Source organism: Salmo salar, chromosome ssa10 (genome assembly GCF_905237065.1).
Source record: "Salmo salar chromosome ssa10, Ssal_v3.1, whole genome shotgun sequence".
NCBI classification, from domain to species: Eukaryota; Metazoa; Chordata; class Actinopteri; order Salmoniformes; family Salmonidae; genus Salmo; species Salmo salar.
In genome coordinates this window covers 32,272,374-32,292,742 of record NC_059451.1, presented here as the reverse complement: position 1 = coordinate 32,292,742, position 20,369 = coordinate 32,272,374, and the positions used below count along the sequence as shown (strand labels likewise).

Genomic DNA, 20,369 nt, shown 5'->3' with positions numbered 1-20,369 from the left:
TTCTTGCTACAGCCACCTGTGTTATGTGTCTCCACAACAGGAGAAGATGCACATCGATCCATCAGTATTTCCTTAATTAAAGTCAACCAAATAAGTAGTAGCTAGTAGTCAGTCAGGTAGATAACCAGCCAGTTAGTCAGTCTGTCAGTCTCAGTCAGTACAGTCAGTCAATATGTCAGACAGTGTGACAGACTAGGCTGTTTCTGTCATGGATCAGTCAAGTGCAGGTTGACGCACTGTAACAATGATGTAATGGGGCTGTGTTAATACAGGTGAGGGAAGTGTGAAACATGCTGTCAGGCACAGTGAGACACTGATCATACTGTACTGTCTGTCTGCTCATGCTTGTGGAGGTGTGTTTGACAGAGAGAGCAAGGTGTATTTGCATACGTGATTGCAGTGGGAGTCAAACTCAGGAGTCTCTGGTATTTTCCCATGCTCCTATTGATTTCACCCTGCGTTTCTGGATCTGGTCTGATAAACTCTTGGCCCGGGGCATGGTTTGGGGCCAGCATGTTGTTGTGTCACCACTTTGGTGTGTTTCCACTGTATCTCACACACACACACACAGCGGCTGTATTTGTTTTGGAGGTGTAATGCCAGAGCTCCATTCTCTTGTTTAGGTATATATCATTCATGTTTGACAAGGCCACACTTTTTAAAAGCTGTAGACTGGCATGGTGACGTGTGGTTAAACAGTGACACACACACAATCATAAACACACATTAATATGTAGGTACAGGTCTGATTGTGGGAAAATGTACAACTGTTGTTCAGACATTTGAGTAGATCAACAGCTTTTCACTTCTACATAGCTGGCTTGTACAGTATGTACACACAGTGCAGCAGGAAGCTTAGCCCCTTGTTGTTGTTTACAGAAAGAACCCCCTCATTATTGGCTATTTACACTCAACTACTTCCTGTCATCCCATGGTCGCTTCCTGTCATCAGTGAGTGCTGCTGGCGGAATCCCATAAACCCTTTCTCTCCTCTACTCCTAGTCAACCAGCGGCTAACCAAAGACATTCCCCGTACCCAAACAAGCGAGCTTGTAAAACCCAGCGATGGCTCACAGCTTGCATGGTGGCATGTCAGTCGTCAAACTGTAGATCCGTATATCTGTATAGACTTGAGGCCGTCATTGTCTAGGAAGCACAAACCAGTGACTGTGTGTGTAAACAGGACCTTTATAGACAGGTTGATTAGAGAGAGCATTGATTAAAGACAGCATGATTAGAGTCTACGGAGGAGAGGCAGCTCTGTGGCTGGCATGGTCTGTTTCAGCTTGCTTGCTCTGACTGCTACAACATGGTCTGTTTCAGCTTGCGCTGACTGCTACAACATGGTCTGTTTCAGCTTGCGCTGACTGCTACAACATGGTCTGTTTCAGCTTGCGCTGACTGCTACAACATGGTCTGTTTCAGCTTGCGCTGACTGCTACAACATGGTCTGTTTCAGCTTGCGCTGACTGCTACAACATGGTCTGTTTCAGCTTGCGCTGACTGCTACAACATGGTCTGTTTCAGCTTGCGCTGACTGCTACAACATGGTCTGTTTCAGCTTGCGCTGACTGCTACAACATGGTCTGTTTCAGCTTGCGCTGACTGCTACAACATGGTCTGTTTCAGCTTGCGCTGACTGCTACAACATGGTCTGTTTCAGCTTGCGCTGACTGCTACAACATGGTCTGTTTCAGCTTGCGCTGACTGCTACAACATGGCCTGTTTCAGCTTGCGCTGACTGCTACAACATGGCCTGTTTCAGCTTGCTTGCGCTGACTGCTACAACATGGCCTGTTTCAGCTTGCTTGCGCTGACTGCTACAACATGGCCTGTTTCAGCTTGCTTGCGCTGACTGCTACAACATGGCCTGTTTCAGCTTGCTTGCGCTGACTGCTACAACATGGCCTGTTTCAGCTTGCTTGCGCTGACTGCTACAACATGGCCTGTTTCAGCTTGCTTGCGCTGACTGCTACAACATGGCCTGTTTCAGCTTGCTTGCTCTGACTGCTACAACATGGCCTGTTTCAGCTTGCTTGCTCTGACTGCTACAACATGGCCTGTTTCAGCTTGCTTGCTCTGACTGCTACAACATGGCCTGTTTCAGCTTGCTTGCTCTGACTGCTACAACATGGCCTGTTTCAGCTTGCTTGCTCTGACTGCTACAACATGGTCTGTTTCAGCTTGCTTGCTCTGACTGCTACAACATGGTCTGTTTCAGCTTGCTTGCTCTGACTGCTACAACATGGTCTGTTTCAGCTTGCTTGCTCTGACTGCTACAACATGGTCTGTTTCAGCTTGCTTGCTCTGACTGCTACAACATGGTCTGTTTCAGCTTGCTTGCTCTGACTGCTACAACATGGTCTGTTTCAGCTTGCTTGCTCTGACTGCTACAACATGGTCTGTTTCAGCTTGCTTGCTCTGACTGCTACAACATGGTCTGTTTCAGCTTGCTTGCTCTGACTGCTACAACATGGTCTGTTTCAGCTTGCTTGCTCTGACTGCTACAACATGGCCTGTTTCAGCTTGCTTGCTCTGACTGGTACAACATGGTCTGTTTCAGCTTGCTACATGGTGCTATAAAAGACAGATGCAATTAACTCTAACTCAGACAAGCGGTGCCTGACTCCGTTAAGCTCAGTGATGCTGCTAATGTTTGCATGTAGGAACTGGAGTTAAAAAAACACCACCAGAATAATTGTATAATTGACGTGTTATTATGAGTGTAATTGAATGCTGAATGGTAAGTCAATCAAAAAGTTTTTCCTGAAGCGCTCTCTCATTGTGTTCAATGTTAAAGAATTTACACCCAGGAACCAGGCCAACTGAGTGGCGCAGTGGTCTAAGGCACTGCATCTCAGTGTTGGAGGCATCACTACAGACACCCTGGTTCGAATCCAGGCTGTATCACAACTGGCCATGATTGGGAGTCCCATAGGGCGGCGCACAATTGGCCTACTATTGTCCGGATTTGGCCGGTGTAGGCTGTCATTGTAAATAACAATTTGTTCTTAACTGACTTGCCTAGTCAAATAAAGGTAAAATTATTCTATATTTTTTTAATAAAGTAATTTTCAAGATGAGAGAAAAAGAGAAATAACATTTAACAGCCTATTAATACCTCCAAATGGAGGCTGAGAGAGAAGGATAAGGAGAAAGAAAGAGATTTAACTGTAATGTAGCGTTACAGTTTGGAATGACAGAGCTGAGCTCTGCAGTTTTTTCACACTGTAACTGGGTGTTGTGTGGGCCAGTTGGCTCAGCTCGGTACAGCACAACACTGGGCCGTTGGCATGGAGACAGAGAGCAGGACGGTTCCCTCCCTGCAAGTCCCCACTGCACGTCAAGACAGAGGAACAGACTGTCAGAGGAACTAAATGAATTAACATCAGTAATTTCAGCAGTTTCTGTCATTTATTAGCTGCTCACAGGAGAGAGAACGTTTTTACCAAGTATCAACTCAGAGCTTTGTACCTTGTAGAAATGCTGTCTACATACAGTAAGTGTAGACCTACAGTTTTGTTTCTTGTACCCCAGAGAGTCAGACTGGCATCAAGAAAACATGCAGTTGAGAACAGCTGTAGGAAAAGACCCTTTCAGACTAAACAAGGCATATGGAGAGTTGAATGTTAATTGCTGTAAATGAATAGGCTGTATGGTTTTAAGTCAATGAATATATTTTTAAGAGGGGTTGATTGGGTGGAATGCTCCTCTTTTTGTTCCCAGAGTTGGTGACTAAATCAAGTCAAATGACCATGAGGAGAAATTCATGGTGTTGTTGGCTCATTCAAGACTAACAGATCCGTCCTGTTCGGTTATTAATAGAGAAAGAGCTTGATTGATAGAGATGGAATAGTTCTCTGAGTAATTTCATAGGTGGATGTTGGCTGGGCAGATGAGGTTGAAGACTGGACCATACGGGGTCAAAGTGTCAGGGTTACGTAGTGTCAGGCTGGCCCACACCTGCTATCCTGGAGGCAGACAGACCTTTTAAAGGACAATAAAATGACGGATGAAGCTGAACAATTACACTGTCTGATCTTCTCACTGACAATATGATAATATGATATTATCTGACAAATGCTAATTCAATGGAAACATTGAAATTAAAGTAAAATGTCAGAGTTGACATACAATACAATTGGAAAGTTAATCATATGCGGAAAGTGGGACAAATAAATCTTAATCATGTGATTGTCCTTTAGTAAAATAAGAAAGTGGAATTGGACTGTAGTAACTGTTCTATATAAAGAAAGAACACCTTTTAAGGAAAGGAGATGATGTCAGTCAGTCATAGACATCCAACATCCACTCTGCCTCCCCCATATACTCCGGAGAATTCTAGAGACCGGAGAAAAAACACTAAGACAACTTTTTGGATATATTTGTAAATTCAAACTGGCCTTCTAGCAATGAGATTCTGTAAGATATTCTAGGCAGGCTGGAAACCATCAGGTGGGTTATTAACAAATGCAGGCACGTGGTCAAACTGTTTTAAAGGCTCTCCAAATGATTGAACGCACAACACAGGCTGTCCGGCAGTGAAGGAGTCTGTTGAAGAGAGAAAGACAGAGAGAAAGATAAAGCGCTGAGGAAATGAAGCGCGTTTCCCCTCTGCTTGAGCGAGCGGGTGAGGCGAGGAGAGGCGCTTCTGCCTCATGCGCTGAGAGAACATAGCCAAAAAAGGAATGAAAACGGTACAGAGGAACAGAGGAGTGGAAGCCGAGGCTGGCTCTCTCAGCAGATGCCAAACTATTCCTGTAAAAGTGCTCTTTTGGTGGAGGCTTGAATGTCCGACATTGCTGGGATTTTAAGGAAAACACATGGTGAAAAGTACACTGCACTATGTGCTAATTCTTATAAACTGTAGCCTACAACAGCACACAGGTTATGACAGGTTGGAGTGATTGAAATAATGAGTGTTTATTTGGGTCTGAAGTTCCACTGTTGATACACTCTTAGAAAAAGGGTTCCAAATGGTTCTTCGGCTGTCCCCATAGGAAAACACTTTTTGGTTCCAGGTAGAACCCTTTTTGGTTACATGCAGAACCCTCTGTGGAAAGGGATCTCTAAGGAACCCAAAAGGGTTGTTCCTGGAACCAAAAGGGTTCTTCAATGGATTCTCCTATGGGTTCTCCTATGGGGACAGCCAAATAACCATTTTAGATACCACATTTTTTTCTAAGAGTATACTAATGATGGGAGCATGTTTATTTTACCTTTATTTAACTAGGCAAGTCAGTTAAGAACAAATTCTTATTTTCAATGACAGCCTAGGAACAGTGGGTTAACTGCCTTGTTCAGGGGCAGAACGACAGACTTGTACCTTGTCAGCTCGGGTATATGATCTAGCAACCTTTCTGTTACTGGCCCAATATTCTAACCACTAGGCTACCTGCCGCCGAAACTGATTTGGAAGCATGTCGAATATCTGTCTTATGATGTTTTCACTGACACAACTGACATTTTATTGTAAAATGTTCACTACCTTTGTTTAGTTCTTAACATGTTTATTATTCTTTTTTTATTATTCTTTATTCAGGAAAACCCCATTGACACCAGGGTCTCGTTCTCAAGGGTGTCCTGATCACAGTAATACAACAAATACAATGTATAACAAAACAGCAATCAATACAATGTAAAATAAAAATTAAAAACATACAGTAGAAAGAGGGAGAGGAGGCTGGGGGAGGGGGTGTGGGGGGGTGGACCCTCAGACAGAAAATGAAAAATAGCAGAAAAAAGTCTTCCTGATTATTCAGCATCTGGAACAGATTGTGAGAATGCAGGTCTAGTGGAGTCCTGATGACAAGGCATGTTGCTGTAACTATAGTCTTCTACCCAGGCTATCTGAAGGACTCACTACTAGTCACACTAAGACTGGGCCATTAACATGAAGGTCTCTGACACATTGGGGTTTTATAGCTTTCCCAAAGACCCCTCTCCCCTTCTGCTACCCTGAGAAGATAACTCTTCCATTTCATGTGTGTCCTGGAGTTCCCACACTACAGTCATGTTACAAGCCCCCAGATGCAAGTAAAAGATGTCCCTGTAATTTACCCCTTCAAAGCATGGATTGGACATAGGATGCGTAGTTTACTCGCCCCCCTTTTTTCATTCCAGTCTACAATGTCACGTTGTATAAATGATTGGAGACAGGCGCAGGAATATGTGATAGGGGGTTTTAATACTCCACCAAAAATATACAACATGCAAAGGCATGGGGACGAAGCCCTAAACAAACATGTATACAAAAACACAGGAATGTAACCCAAACAAAATAGCGAGGTAAAACCGCTAATAAATACAAGGGACGAGACCCACAAAGGACATGGGAACAATAACCGACAAGGGAATGGTGAACAGAGGGCACATATATATACAGTTATTAAATCAGGGGAATTGAAGTCAGGTGTGCATAATGAGACAGTTCAGTGACGCCTAGAGGCCGGTGACGTAGACCTCCGAGACCGGTGCACGGAATGAGCAGCAGTAGGACGGGTCAGAGGTTTCGAACGCTCTTTCTTATTGGTCTATTAACTAATCTACAGCATGGTAAATCCATGAGGCGATCTTTTCAAACATCTCTTCCACTAAAAGGGCATTATCATCATGTTCACAATTTCACAATATTTCACTTACTGGGCAGTTTATTAGGGACACCCATCTGGTACTGGGTCAGACCCCCCTTTGCCTCCAGAATAGCCTGAATTCTTCGGGCATATGTTCTACAAGGTGTTGGAAACGTTTGTTGCTCAGTTGGTGTCAAGGGACCTAACGTGTGCCAGGAAAACGTTCCCCACACCATTACACCTCCACCACCAGCCTGTACTGTTGACACCAGGCAGGATGGGTCCATGGACTCATGCTGCTTACGCCAAATCCTGACTCTGCCATCAGCATGACGCAACAAGAACCGGGATTCGACGGACCAGGCAATGTTTTTCCACTCCTCAATTGTCCAGTGTTGGTGATTGTATGCACACTGGAGCCACTTCTTCTTGTTTTTAACTGATAGGAGTGGAACCCGGTCTGGTCGTCTGCTGCAATAATCCATCAGTGACAAGGATCGACGAGTTGTGCATTCCGAGATGTCGTTCTGCACATCACTGTTGTACTACGCCATTATTTGTCTGTTTGTGCATGATTCTTTTCATTCTCCTTCAACCTCATCAATGAGCAGTTTTCTCCCACAGGACTGCCTCTGACTGGATGTTTTTTTGTTTGTTGCACCGTTCTCGGTAAACTCTAGACACTGTAGTGTGTGAAAAGCCCAGGAGGACGGCCGTTTCAGAGATACTGGATCTGGCACCTCACGTAGGTCACTCGTTTTGCCCATTTCTAACCTTTTAATGGAACAGTAACTGAATGCCTCAATGCCTGTCTGCCTGCTTTATATAGCAAGCCATGGCCACGTGACTCATTGTCTGTAGGAACGATACATTTTCATGAACAGCGTGGTGTACCTAATAAACTGAGAGGTGAGTTTGACTGCACTGGGCCTTTAAAACGGTAACAATTTTGCTACGCCCCATGGCAAAATGTGTTGAATTACAGGAAATCAGTAGGATCAGTAACCTCCTGAAAGTCTTAGTTTCCCCATTCACTGATCCCAGACCAGGCCGGGCCAGAAGTGATGATTGTACAGTGAGTAGACAGTGTAGGAGGGCTCAGTGTGTGAAATCCTCAGGCAGCCATACCTCTGTGACAGAATACAATACTCCATCATTAGGACTCACCCCTGCCTGAGAACAAGATGCGACAGAGACGTTTTTGTTGTTTCATCACATTGCTCTTTAAGAGATGTGAGCCGCCACACCTTGTCCCTAGTGCAGTACTTGTCTAGGTATGTCTCTCTCCTGTCTGTACCGAAATCAATTACATTATTACAATGTAATTATCACGTATTTTATGACCATGCCTAGTCTTGTCCTTGACCCAGCAGAGGTCATCACACTGTTCAGCATTTGTCATAATGGAAGACAACATTGGCAAAACTTCCTCACATTTTGTACTCCAGTCTCCTTTTGAATTTTTTTTATTGTTTGATGTGGTTGTCGACAGGCTGGCCTTTTAACAAGTCTTTCTGGAGCTATCAGTCCCTGTTCCCTGTGCAGTGGTTTCCTCCCCACTAATCAGCACTTCACACACACACACACACACACACACACACACACAGATGGTAGCTCGGATGGCTAGCTGAATTAACCACACCCCACGGTCCCCTGAACCCTTTAACCTCAGGCCTGACAAGCTATCAATTCCAGGCTGGTGAAAAAACATAATTCCTGATCGAGGACCCCTGGACGGTCCAGTGCTGATGTCATCCCCACAACTCTGTGTGGTTTTCAACTACTCACAGTAACAGCCTGTAACTTTAGAACAATGTCTCAGCATGACTGGGATGCTCATTCTCTATGATAGACAATTGTGATTGTTAAATTGCCAATGTAATTTGCGTAACCAGAGAGAGCCGGGGAACGGTGTATTGTGTCAGTCACGGGAAAATGGATGACAGCCGCATGCTTTCGTAACATTTCTACAACGTGCCTGAAACCTTGAAGCAGTGATAACTCATCCTGTCCAGCATTTTAGTGGGGTTGTGTCACCACTTCCGCCGAAGTCGGCTTCTCTCCTTGTTCGTTCTGTGATCGACGTCACCGGCTTTCTAGCCATCGCCGCTCCATTTTTCATATATCCATTTGTCTTGTTTCCATACACACCTGGTTTTCATTTCCCCAATTAAGCTACTTGTATTTAACCCTCTGTTTCCCATCATGTTTTGTGTGTAATTGTTTCATGTTGCTGTGGTGTCTTTTTACGCGCTTTACTTTTGTTATGTTCCGTGTTTTTGAGCGCATTTGATTTATGTTGTGCTCTCGTATAGGAACTTTAATAAAGTGTGCCTGTTTACATCACGCTACTCTCCTGCCTAGCTATCTAGGCATTTCTACTGACTCAAAGATGTGGATATACAGTATGGAGTCTAGGCCTTTACTGTATGAATTCCATTGGTCCAAACTTTGTTATGCTTCTGATCTACGTGTGTGTGTGTGTGTGTGTGGTGTGTGTGTGTGTGGTGTGTGTTCCTGCTTTCATTTAGCTGACAAGCTTGTTTGAACTTTGTCCATTTTGTTGATTTCTTTTTTTACTGTTTGACACGATGATTCACAGTGATCCCACTGCTCAGTAGATGATGCCCTTGTGTCCTTCCTTCCAGGAACGCAGAACAGTTGAAGCAGCTGCAGGATCAGATTATATTGGAACAGCAGGAAGCAGCCAATTGGATCCAACATCAGGAACAACAGCAGGAAGTCCCGCCTCTGCCACAGCAGCCCCAGGAAGTGCCCTCTCCACCCTCTCCCACTCTTCCCCCTCCTCCCTCCTTCCAGGAGCTGGAGAGCAGCGCCATGCAGACCAGCACCTTCAACTACGCCCGGCCAAAGCAGTTCATTGCTGCCCAGAGCCCTGGGGGGACTGGCCCTATGGGGGGCTATGTCACCCAGTCCTCGGGGTCCTCTGGTTCCAGCCTGCCCTCACCCCTCTCCCCACCCACCTCACAAAAACCCTTCACCAGGGTTGTCCTGCCTCCCTTCAGTAAGGGCAGCAGCATTGAGTCTCAGTCCCCTTCCTCTCCCTCCTTCCCACCTCCACCTCCTCCCTTCCTCAGTAGCAGCATTTCATCCTTGTCAGGCCCCGCCAAAGACTTCCCTCCACCCCCTCCTCCCCCTCCTCCACCCATCTCTTCGGCTCTTCCCTTCTCCCTCGCCCACTCCAACAGCTCCTCCCCCTTCACCTCCCAGCCCCAATCACCTGCTGGCTTCCTGGCCTCTGTCCTTCCAGCCACACCCACTAGCCCGTCCTTCAATGCCCTGGGCCTGCCTAAAGGGAACGGGACTATGTGAGTATCTATACACTGACTGTGCACACAGTTACACTGGCTCCCTGTGGGGCAGTACCCTATACTTTCAGACCCTTTCATTCCATAGTCAAATGGTAGTGTAATGTGTGCATATCAGTCAGTGAGTGACAGCCTGTAGCAGGTCTGTCTCTGCGGAGCCAGGCTGGCTCTCCCTCTCCCTCCAACCCCATCAGGACAGCCTGCCGCCTAGCAGCAGTTGGAGGCTAGAGGTCTGCTGCTAGATGGAAGATGACGTGTTTACATTCTTATACAGCATGTTTACAGCACAGAGACCAGCCAGGGCTATTACAGACATACACTCAACCTCAGCTCAGAGAGCACCGTCTCCTGAGGTGTGTGTGTGTGTGTGTGTGTGTGTGTGTGTGTGTGTGTGTGTGTGTGTGTGTGTGTGTGTGTGTGTGTGTGTGTGTGTTAGAATGTTTTGCCCATATGGAAAATATACACAATGACTTGTGTGAAGGGAGTGACAAAGTCAAGTAAACAGATATTTGAAGGGTTTATGCATAGCTGAGATTTCAACTCACACTGCTGTACTCCAAAAGGGTTCTGCAGGTGTTCCCATAGGAGAACCCTTTTTGGTTCCAGGTAGAACTCTTTTGGGTTCCATGTAGGACCCTCTGTGGAAAAAGTCCTACATGGAACCCAAAATGGTTCTACCTGGAACCATAAGGGGTTCTTCAAGGGTTCTCCTATGGGGACAACCAAAGAACCCCTTTCGGGTTCTAGATGGAACCTTTTGAGAATTTTCCAAAATTCAATCATATTACTCAAGTCAAAAAAGCCACCCCATCTCAGGCCAGTCCTGACTATGAGGCGGATGCACCCAGAGTGAGCTTGGTCATGTTTATGTTTAGTTAAGTGATAGAGATCTGGTGTTGTGTAGATAATCCTGACTCTGATTTGTCTGATGATGCCTGGCTGGCTGGAGAAAACATCCACTATACTCTGCTGTCAAACACACTCTCCTCCTACAAGGCCATTCCACCCCCACCCCCCCACCCCTCTTTTTCATCAAGCCCTTTCCTCTGTCTGTTTTTCCCCTCACCATGGCATTCCTGCAGCAGGGGAGAGAGATAAGAGGACCCTGTGTAGAATGCTTGAGTTGGACAGATAAGGGAGAGAGAGAGAAAAAGAGAGGGAATGAGAGAGAAGGAGAAGGGGCTTATTCTGACTATCACAGGTTCAAATAAATCACAGTCAGTCCAACACACACAAACAACAGATGATATATCATGATCTGCTGTAGAACGACACAGCAGCCGCTATTGAGTAAAGTGGGTTTAAAGGTCTGGGATGCCATGTTCTAATCCCCTGGTCAGTTGTGGTGTTCTGTCAGGTAAAGTGGGTTTAAAGGTCTGGGATGCCATGTTCTAATCCCCTGGTCGGTTGTGGTGTTCTGTCAGGTAAAGTGGGTTTAAAGGTCTGGGATGCCATGTTCTAATCCCCTGGTCGGTTGTGGTGTTCTGTCAGGTAAAGTGGGTTTAAAGGTCTGGGATGCCATGTTCTAATCCCCTGGTCGGTTGTTGTGTTCTGTCAGGTAAAGTGGGTTTAAAGGTCTGGGATGCCATGTTCTAATCCCCTGGTCTGTTGTGGTGTTCTGTCAGGTAAAGTGGGTTTAAAGGTCTGGGATGCCATGTTCTAATCCCCTGGTCGGTTGTGGTGTTCTGTCAGGTAAAGTGGGTTTAAAGGTCTGGGATGCCATGTTCTAATCCCCTGGTCGGTTGTGGTGTTCTGTCAGGTAAAGTGGGTTTAAAGGTCTGGGATGCCATGTTCTAATCCCCTGGTCGGTTGTGGTGTTCTGTCAGGTAAAGTGGGTTTAAAGGTCTGGGATGCCATGTTCTAATCCCCTGGTCGGTTGTGGTGTTCTGTCAGGTAAAGTGGGTTTAAAGGTCTGGGATGCCATGTTCTAATCCCCTGGTCTGTTGTGGTGTTCTGTCAGGTAAAGTGGGTTTAAAGGTCTGGGATGCCATGTTCTAATCCCCTGGTCTGTTGTGGTGTTCTGTCAGGTAAAGTGGGTTTAAAGGTCTGGGATGCCATGTTCTAATCCCCTGGTCGGTTGTGGTGTTCTGTCAGGTAAAGTGGGTTTAAAGGTCTGGGATGCCATGTTCTAATCCCCTGGTCGGTTGTGGTGTTCTGTCAGGTAAAGTGGGTTTAAAGGTCTGGGATGCCATGTTCTAATCCCCTGGTCGGTTGTGGTGTTCTGTCAGGTAAAGTGGGTTTAAAGGTCTGGGATGCCATGTTCTAATCCCCTGGTCTGTTGTGGTGTTCTGTCAGGTAAAGTGGGTTTAAAGGTCTGGGATGCCATGTTCTAATCCCCTGGTCGGTTGTTGTGTTCTGTCAGGTAAAGTGGGTTTAAAGGCTTGGATGCCATGTTCTAATCCCCTGGTCTGTTGTGGTGTTCTGTCAGGTAAAGTGGGTTTAAAGGTCTGGGATGCCATGTTCTAATCCCCTGGTCGGTTGTGGTGTTCTGTCAGGTAAAGTGGGTTTAAAGGTCTGGGATGCCATGTTCTAATCCCCTGGTCGGTTGTGGTGTTCTGTCAGGTAAAGTGGGTTTAAAGGTCTGGGATGCCATGTTCTAATCCCCTGGTCGGTTGTTGTGTTCTGTCAGCAGTGCTTTTCCCCGGAAGCAATCCAGAGGAACCCCACGCCTGGCCTCAGACTCTGACATCCAGGGAACCAAGGATGCTGTCATTCAGGACCTGGAGAGGAAGCTACGATTCAAGGAGGAGCGCATGAGCAACGGACAACAGGTGTGTGTGTGTGTGTGTTACAGAGTGCCTTCACAACACTGTAGATGAATGTGTGTTTGTAGGGAATGAAGCTGTTTTGTAACATTCATTAATACAAGCACTCCAAGTCAAATGTCAATCCTATTTCATTTCCAACCATTCATACATACTACATAGCGTAACTATACCACAGATATGACCACAGGCATACATACTACATAGCGTAACTATACCACAGATATGACCACAGGCATACATACTACATAGCGTAACTATACCACAGATATGACCACAGACAAGCAGCTTTTTTGAGTCCAAAATATACTTTTGAAGTTGAGCGGACAAAAAATATTTTTCCATGTCATCCATTTCACAGTGTTAATAGTTTCATTAACAACCATTTATCTCAAGAAGACCATGTCTTAATATTTGTAACGAGTGTGTGTTGCTGTTGTGACTGACACACTAACCCCAGCTGACCCATTAATCGGTGCTTTCAGAGGTTAACCTATGAGGAGAAGATCGCTCGCAGGCTGCTGGGGGCAGACAACGCAGCCACAGTACTAAACACACAGCAGCAGGACGAGGAGCCAGTTACACAGGTATGCTGCTGCTGCTACTGTAGGCACGCCAAGGAAGACCATCTGTGTGCTACACCTTAGTTCACTCTATTATTGCATGTGTATGGCCCATATTCAGCTACACATTCAGTCATAGTTTGCAGTCACACACCAATGTGATGAAGTGTAAAATATAGGCTATAACTGGAAATATTAACTTACACATTTAGTCTTAAAGATTTACTAAACACAAAACCTCAGTACAGAACACGCAGATTTGTTTCATTGACTAAAGCCAAGTCTCACTGCAAAGTAAACAGACTCTAGAAGTGAGCTGCACAGGGTTTGTCCTCTCATAGCTGCAGACAGTGGCGGTGGTCTTTAGGTCAGGCTGTTCTGTGCTGCTGTCCTGTAGTGATGTTGGGCTCTGGCTGCCTGGAGCTCCATGGGACTGAACCTGGTTCCCTGTCTGATAGAGATTTGTCTGGCCACTACTCTGCCTGAGGCTGTGAGTTTGCCTGAGAATAAAAGCCACAATTGCACCTTCCAATTCAGAGCAAATGATATGGAAATGTGTGTGTTTTGTGGAAATGGTGGTTACAGTCATAATGTTAATATATTGTATAAGACTGATCGTGCTGTTACACACTCTTTAGTGTGAATGCAGGTAATTACACGGTTGGACCTCAGGACATGACATCATACAGTAACACAGAGACCACACCTCTGTTCTTTTATCTTTTCACAGGATTCCAGTTCATCTGATATAGAATCTGTCCCTCAAAAGGTTATTCAAGCCTCTTTCTCTCCTTCCTTCTCTTCTCTGCCTCTCGCTTTCTGACTCACTGTGTGGTCACTCCCCAATCTTAAGCCGTTCAACAAAGCCACACTGATAATAATGATATCAGATGTGTTCACACACCCTCTGACTGGAGCAGGATCCGACCTTGAAACCTGGGAATGAACTGAGGATAACTAAGACATACATTACTGTTCAAAACTTTGGGGTCACTTAGAAATGTCCTTGTTTTTGAAAGAAAAGCACATTCTTTGTCCATTAAAATAACATCAAATTTATCAGAAGTACAGTGTAAACATTGTTAATGTTGTAAAAGACCATTTTTTTATGGAATATCTACATTGGCCCATTATCAGCAACCATCACTCCTGTGTTCCAATGGCACGTTGTTAGCTAATCCAGGTTTATCATTTTAAAAGGCTGATTGATCATTAGAAAACCCTTTTGCAATTATGTTAGTGCAGCTGAAAACTGTTGTCATAATTTAAAGAAGCAATAAAACTGGCCTGGCCTTCTAGGCAGAGATGCAAAGAAAGTCCTATCTCAGACTGGCCAATAAAAATAAAATAAAAGATTAAGTTGGGTAAAAGAACACAGACACTGGACAGAGGAACTCTGCCTAGAAGGCCAGCATCCTGGAGTCGCCTCTTCACTGTTGATGTTGAGACTGGTGTTTTGTGGGTACTATTTAATGAAGCTGCCAGTTGAGGACTTGTGAGGCTTCTGTTTCTCAAACTAGACACTCTAAAGTACTTATCCTCTTGCTAAGTTGTGCACCGGGGCCTCCCACTCCTCTTTCTATTCTGGTTAGAGCCAGTTTGCGCAGTTCTGTGAAGGGAGTAGTACACAACGTACGAGATCTTCAGTTTTTTTGGCAATTTCTCACATGGAATAGCCTTCATTTCTCAGAACAAGAATAGACTGACGAGTTTCAGAAGAAAGGTCTTTGTTTCTGGCCATTTTGAGCCTGTAATCGAACCCACAAATGATGATGCTCCAGATACTCAACTAGTCTAAAGAAGGCCAGTTTTATTGCTGTGCTAACATTACATTTACATTTTAGTAATTTAGCAGACACTCTTATCCAGAGCGACTTACAGTAGTGAATACATACATTTCATGCATTTCTTTTTATTATTTTTTGTACTGGCCCCCCCCTTGGGAATCGAACCTGGCATTGCACACACCATGCTCTACCAACTGAGCCACAGGGAAGACCATAATTGCAAAAGGGTTTTCTAACAATCAATTAGCCTTTTTAAAATGATCAACTTGGATTAGTTAACACAACGTGCCATTGGAACACAGGAGTGATGGTTGCTGATAATAGGCCTCTGTACGCCTATGTAGATATTCCATAGAAAATCAGCCATTTCCAGCTACAATAGTCATTTACAACATTAACAATGTCTACACTGTATTCCTGATCAATTTGATGTTATTTTAATGGACAAAAAATGTGCTTTTCTTTCAAAAACAAGGACATTTCGAAGTGACCCCAAACTTTTGAACGGTAGTGTACATACATTTGACAAAAAACTGATTAAACAGGTTCATTCATGGTTCTGTTATGGTCATTGTGGTGGTTACATAGCTTTTGACCAGCTGTAGTCTTCAGCCAGTGCTGACTGTACCCAATTACTGACCAATGCTCTTCATGAAAAATCGAGTAAGCATGTCCAAGGCTTTGTCACTGTACATGTCTGGCACTTTTAAAGGTCCAATGCAGTGTTTATCTAAATATCAAGTTATTTCTGGGGAACAATTAAGTACCTTATTGTGATTGTTTTCTATTAACATTGTACAAAATGAATTAAAATAGAAACAAAAATAGCTTCTTGGCAAAGACTGAAAAGTAGCTGTTATTGGCAGAGAGGTTTGGAACCTTCTTTCTTATTGGTCAATTAACTGTAACAGTATTATTCCAACCTCATAGTGTGGAAATGTATATAAAACACAAGAAATTCAAATGCACTGGGACTTTAATGTATATGTTGATTAATTTAGTGTGTGTTAATTGGTCACTTTTGATATGTTAATCAAATATCGGAGCATGCATGAGTTTGTTCCCAACACCACCCCGACATGAGATACTAATATGAACATGGTTCACTGTCATTAGAACTATGAGATGAACCTGCTGTGTGTGTTACGTGTCACATGTCCTATATATCTCTTGTTTGTGTACGTGCATGAGCGAGTGAACGAAAAACTGATCAAAACTGAGAAAACAATAAGAATTTGCGGGCGGGGGAGAGAGAGGAAGAGAGAGGGGAGAAGAGAGAGAGATCAGACTCCTGCAGCTGTGTCTTGGGCATGTAATTATCTGTCAGTCAGTCAATTCACACTACTCTCCAGTTGCTTCTGCCTCAACAGCTCGAGCCAGGATGGTGAGAGATTGAGATAGGAATAGACAGAAAGAGGGGAGGAATAGAGAGAGTTGAGAGGGAATAGGGAGAAACTGGGTATACGCAAGCTGATGGGGAAAAAGGAATTCCTTAACTCATTGTTCTTGAATGAATAAATCAATGAATTCATGCATGAGTGACACAAAATGCTCATGGCAGAGTGTGCTTCTTGTTCATCAGATTTTTCTGTGATCCAGTTCCTCTGTGATTTCAGTCTCTTCCTATAGTTGTGATGATGCTCTTTGAGCTCCATCACCCAGCATTAACCCTGCTTCCTCTCTGTGTGCTCTGCAGGAGTACAAGGTGTCCAGCTTCGAGCAGCGCCTGATCAGTGAGATCGAGTTCCGTCTCGAACGCTCTCCAGTGGAGGAGTCTGACGACGATGTGCAGCATGACGAGGATGCCACCGGCACCGGGGTGGTGCCCTTCTTCGACAGCAAGCTCAAACACTACAAGGTGTTCGAGGGCATGCCCGTCACCTTCTCCTGCAAGGTCATTGGAGACCCCAAGCCAAAGGTCAGAGGTCACACTGATCAGCCGTTCTTAATGTCAATATTACTGTCACTTTATTCAGGGTGTATTGTTGTATGGTGTAAATGTTTAATGTACCAACATACAGTATTGTTCTGATAATTGGGAGTTGAGGATGTGTAGTGTTGTTAGTAGGAGGTTGAGGTACATGTACAGTGAGTTGCTATAAGGGCCAGGCTTGGTGTACTAACATCTGTGAGTCCACCACTGCCTATCCCTAGCTCATAGGGCTTCTGTAATGACTGGGTGATGACAGGCATCAGATAAACGGAAGAGAGAGAAAAGGAGAGGACCGATAGAGGGGGGATTGCAGTATAATATACTCTCTTTTCTCTCTACTCCTATAGGTCATTGTGTAACTCTGTGTTGTGTCTATCCTGTCCACTATAGATCTACTGGTTTAAGGATGAGAAGCAGGTCATTGTGTAACTCTGTGTTGTGTCTATCCTGTCCACTATAGATCTACTGGTTTAAGGATGGGAAGCAGATCTCTAAGAGGAGTGAACACTACAGGATCAGCCGCGACGCTGACGGGACCTGCAACCTCCACACCGCCGCCGCCTCATTGGACGATGACGGCAACTACACCATTATGGCTGGTAACCCTGAGGTGAGAACACCTGACCCACCCAACACACACAGGACCTGACTGACTCATACCCCATGTACTCTCTGTTTAGAGCCAAATAGCATTCTAGTTTGCTCTGTTTTTTTGTTAATTCTTTCCAGTGTGTCAAGTAATTATCTTTTTGTTTTCTCATGATTTGGTTGGGTCTAATTGTGTTGCTGTCCTGGGGCTCTGTGGGGTCTGTTTGTGAACAGAGCCCCAGGACCAGCTTGCTTAGGGGACTCTTCTCCAGGTTCAGCTCTCTGTAGGTGATGGCTTTGTTATGGAAGGTTTGGGAATCGCTTCCTTTTCGGTGGTTATAGAATTTAACGGCTCTTTTCTGGATTCTGATCATTAGCGGGTATCGGCTTCATTCTCCTCTGTATGCATTATTTGGTGTTTCCGTTGTACACGGAGGATATTTTTGCAGAATCTATTTGTCTCAATTTGGTGTTTGCCAAGAGTGTGCAAAGCTGTCATCAAGGCAAAGGGTGGCTATTTGAAGAATCTCAAATATAAAATATATTTAGATTTGTTTAACACTTTTTTGGTTACTACATGATTCCATTTGTGTTATTTCAAAGTTTTGATGTCTTCACTATTATTCTAAAATGTAGAAAATAGTAAAATAAAGATAAAACCGTTGAATGAGTAGCTGTTCTAAAACTTTGGACCGGTAGTGTATATGTTGTTGCTGTTTGTTCTTTGTTATAGAGCCAAAATGATTGGAGAAGTGGTTTACCCATACATCTCCATTTTGGATAGATAGCTCTTCGTGTTGTTGTTTGTTTAGTGTTTTCCAATTTTCCCAGAAGTGGTTAAAGTCCATGGATTCTTCAATTACATTGAGCTGATTTCTGACGTGCTGTTCCTTCTTTTTCCGTAGTGTATTTCTGTATTGTTTTAGTGATTCACCATAGTGAAGGCGTAGACTCAGGTTTTCTGGGTCTCTATGTTTTTGGTTGGACAGGTTTCTCAATTTCTTTTTTAGGTTTTTGAATTCTTCATCAAACCATTTGTCCTTGTTACTTTTCTTTGGTTTTCTGTTTGACATTTTTAGATTTGATAGGGAAGCTGAGATATCAAATATACTGTTTAGGTTTTCTGCTGCCAAGTTTACGCCTTCACTATTACAGTGAAATGTTTTCTCCAGGAAGTTGTCTAAAAGGGATTGAATTTGTTGTTGCCTAATTGTTTTTGGTAGGTTTCCACACTACTTTCCTTCCATCTGTAGCGTTTCTTAATATTATTCAGTTCCTTTGGCTTTGATGCCTCATGATTGAGTATTGCTCTGTTCAAGTGGACAGTGATTTTGCTGTGGTCTGACAGGGGTGTCAGTGGGCTGACTGTGAAAGCTCTGAGAGACTCTGGGTTGAGGGAAGTGAAAAAGTAGTCTACAGTACTACTGCCAAGAGATGAGCTACAGGTGTACCTACCATAGGAGTCCCCTCGAAGCCTACCATTGACTATGCACATACCCAGCGTGCGACAGAGCTGCAGGAGTTGTGACCTGTTTTTGTTGGTTATGTTGTCGTAGTTGTGCCTAGGGGGGCATATGGGGGAGGGAATGCTGTCACCTCCAGGTATGTGTTTGACCCCCTGTGTGCTGAGGGTGTTAGGTTCTGGAAATTATTAATTTCCCCCAACAGGATGGAGAAGCTGTCTTCATTAAAGTATGGGGATCATAGTGGGGGATATAGGTAGCACACAGGAGGTCATTTTTCTCTGTTGAGATCATTTCCTTTTAAATAGCCAAATGTAACATTTTCTTGTTTTGATTAATTTAATAGAGTGAGTTAGGTCTGCTCAACCAAATTTGCCGCAGGTCTGGGCGGGGTGTCTCGCAGGTCTGGGCGGGGTGTCTCGCAGGTCTGGGCGGGGTGTCTCGCAGGTCTGGGCGGGGTGTCTGTTGAGCTGTTGCTCCTGTGTAAGGTGTTGAGGGTGATGTCCTTTAGGGTCCAGGCGAAGGTGGGCATTGCTGCCTTGTATAGATGGACCTGGTCATAAAGGCTGTTCAAGTCCAGGATGGAGTGGTGGTTCAGGTGAACATTTGGTTTTGAGGCAAAGTCACGGGAAATACTTGCGTTTACCTGCTGTATGTTAGCAGGGTGGAAGTGTTTTTGTGGTAGCAGGGTGGAGATAACCTCTCTCTCTCTCAGGGGAGGGTGAGCTGTACTGGAAGGATGATGGTCCAGGCAGTGAACCAGAGGGGGAGGAGCCAGCGCTCTGCACCTGGACACATCCGCAGGTAAGGACACAATGACTGACAGACACAATGACTGACAGACACAATGACTGACAGACACAGTGACTGACATAGACACAGTGACTGACATAGACACAGTGACTGACATAGACACAGTGACTGACATAGACACAGTGACTGACATAGACACAGTGACTGACATAGACACAGTGACTGACATAGACACAGTGACTGACATAGACACGGTGACTGACATAGACACGGTGACTGACAGGCACGGTGACTGACAGGCACGGTGACTGACAGGCACGGTGACTGACAGGCACGGTGACTGACATAGGCGGTGACTGACATAGACGGTGACTGACATAGACGGTGACTGACATAGACGGTGACTGACAGGCACGGTGACTGACAGGCACGGTGACTGACAGGCACGGTGACTGACATAGGCACAATGACTGACATAGACGGTGACTGACAGGCACGATGACTGACATAGACAGTGACTGACAGGCACAGTGACTGACAGGCACAGTGACTGACAGGCACAGTGACTGACATAGACGGTGACTGACAGGCACGATGACTGACATAGATGGTGACT

The 20,369-nt window shown here is 44.9% G+C and overlaps 1 protein-coding gene across 11 annotated transcripts in view; it reads left to right on the top strand.

Moving 5' to 3' along the window:
* palld (palladin, cytoskeletal associated protein) overlaps positions 1-20,369 on the top strand; it is a 124,780-nt gene that overhangs the window by 92,977 nt on the left and 11,434 nt on the right. For 8 of the 11 annotated variants that reach the window (XM_045687652.1, XM_045687651.1, XM_045687653.1 and 5 more), the window contains 7 exons: positions 9,221-9,901; positions 12,531-12,672; positions 13,152-13,253; positions 13,960-13,998; positions 16,713-16,934; positions 17,410-17,559; positions 19,716-19,804. In XM_045687652.1, coding sequence (XP_045543608.1) covers positions 9,221-9,901; positions 12,531-12,672; positions 13,152-13,253; positions 13,960-13,998; positions 16,713-16,934; positions 17,410-17,559; positions 19,716-19,804 — 1,425 coding nt within the window. The remainder of the gene's footprint in view (positions 1-9,220; positions 9,902-12,530; positions 12,673-13,151; positions 13,254-13,959; positions 13,999-16,712; positions 16,935-17,409; positions 17,560-19,715; positions 19,805-20,369) is intronic. The other 3 variants (XM_045687650.1, XM_045687655.1, XM_045687654.1) reach the window with 3 other exon arrangements.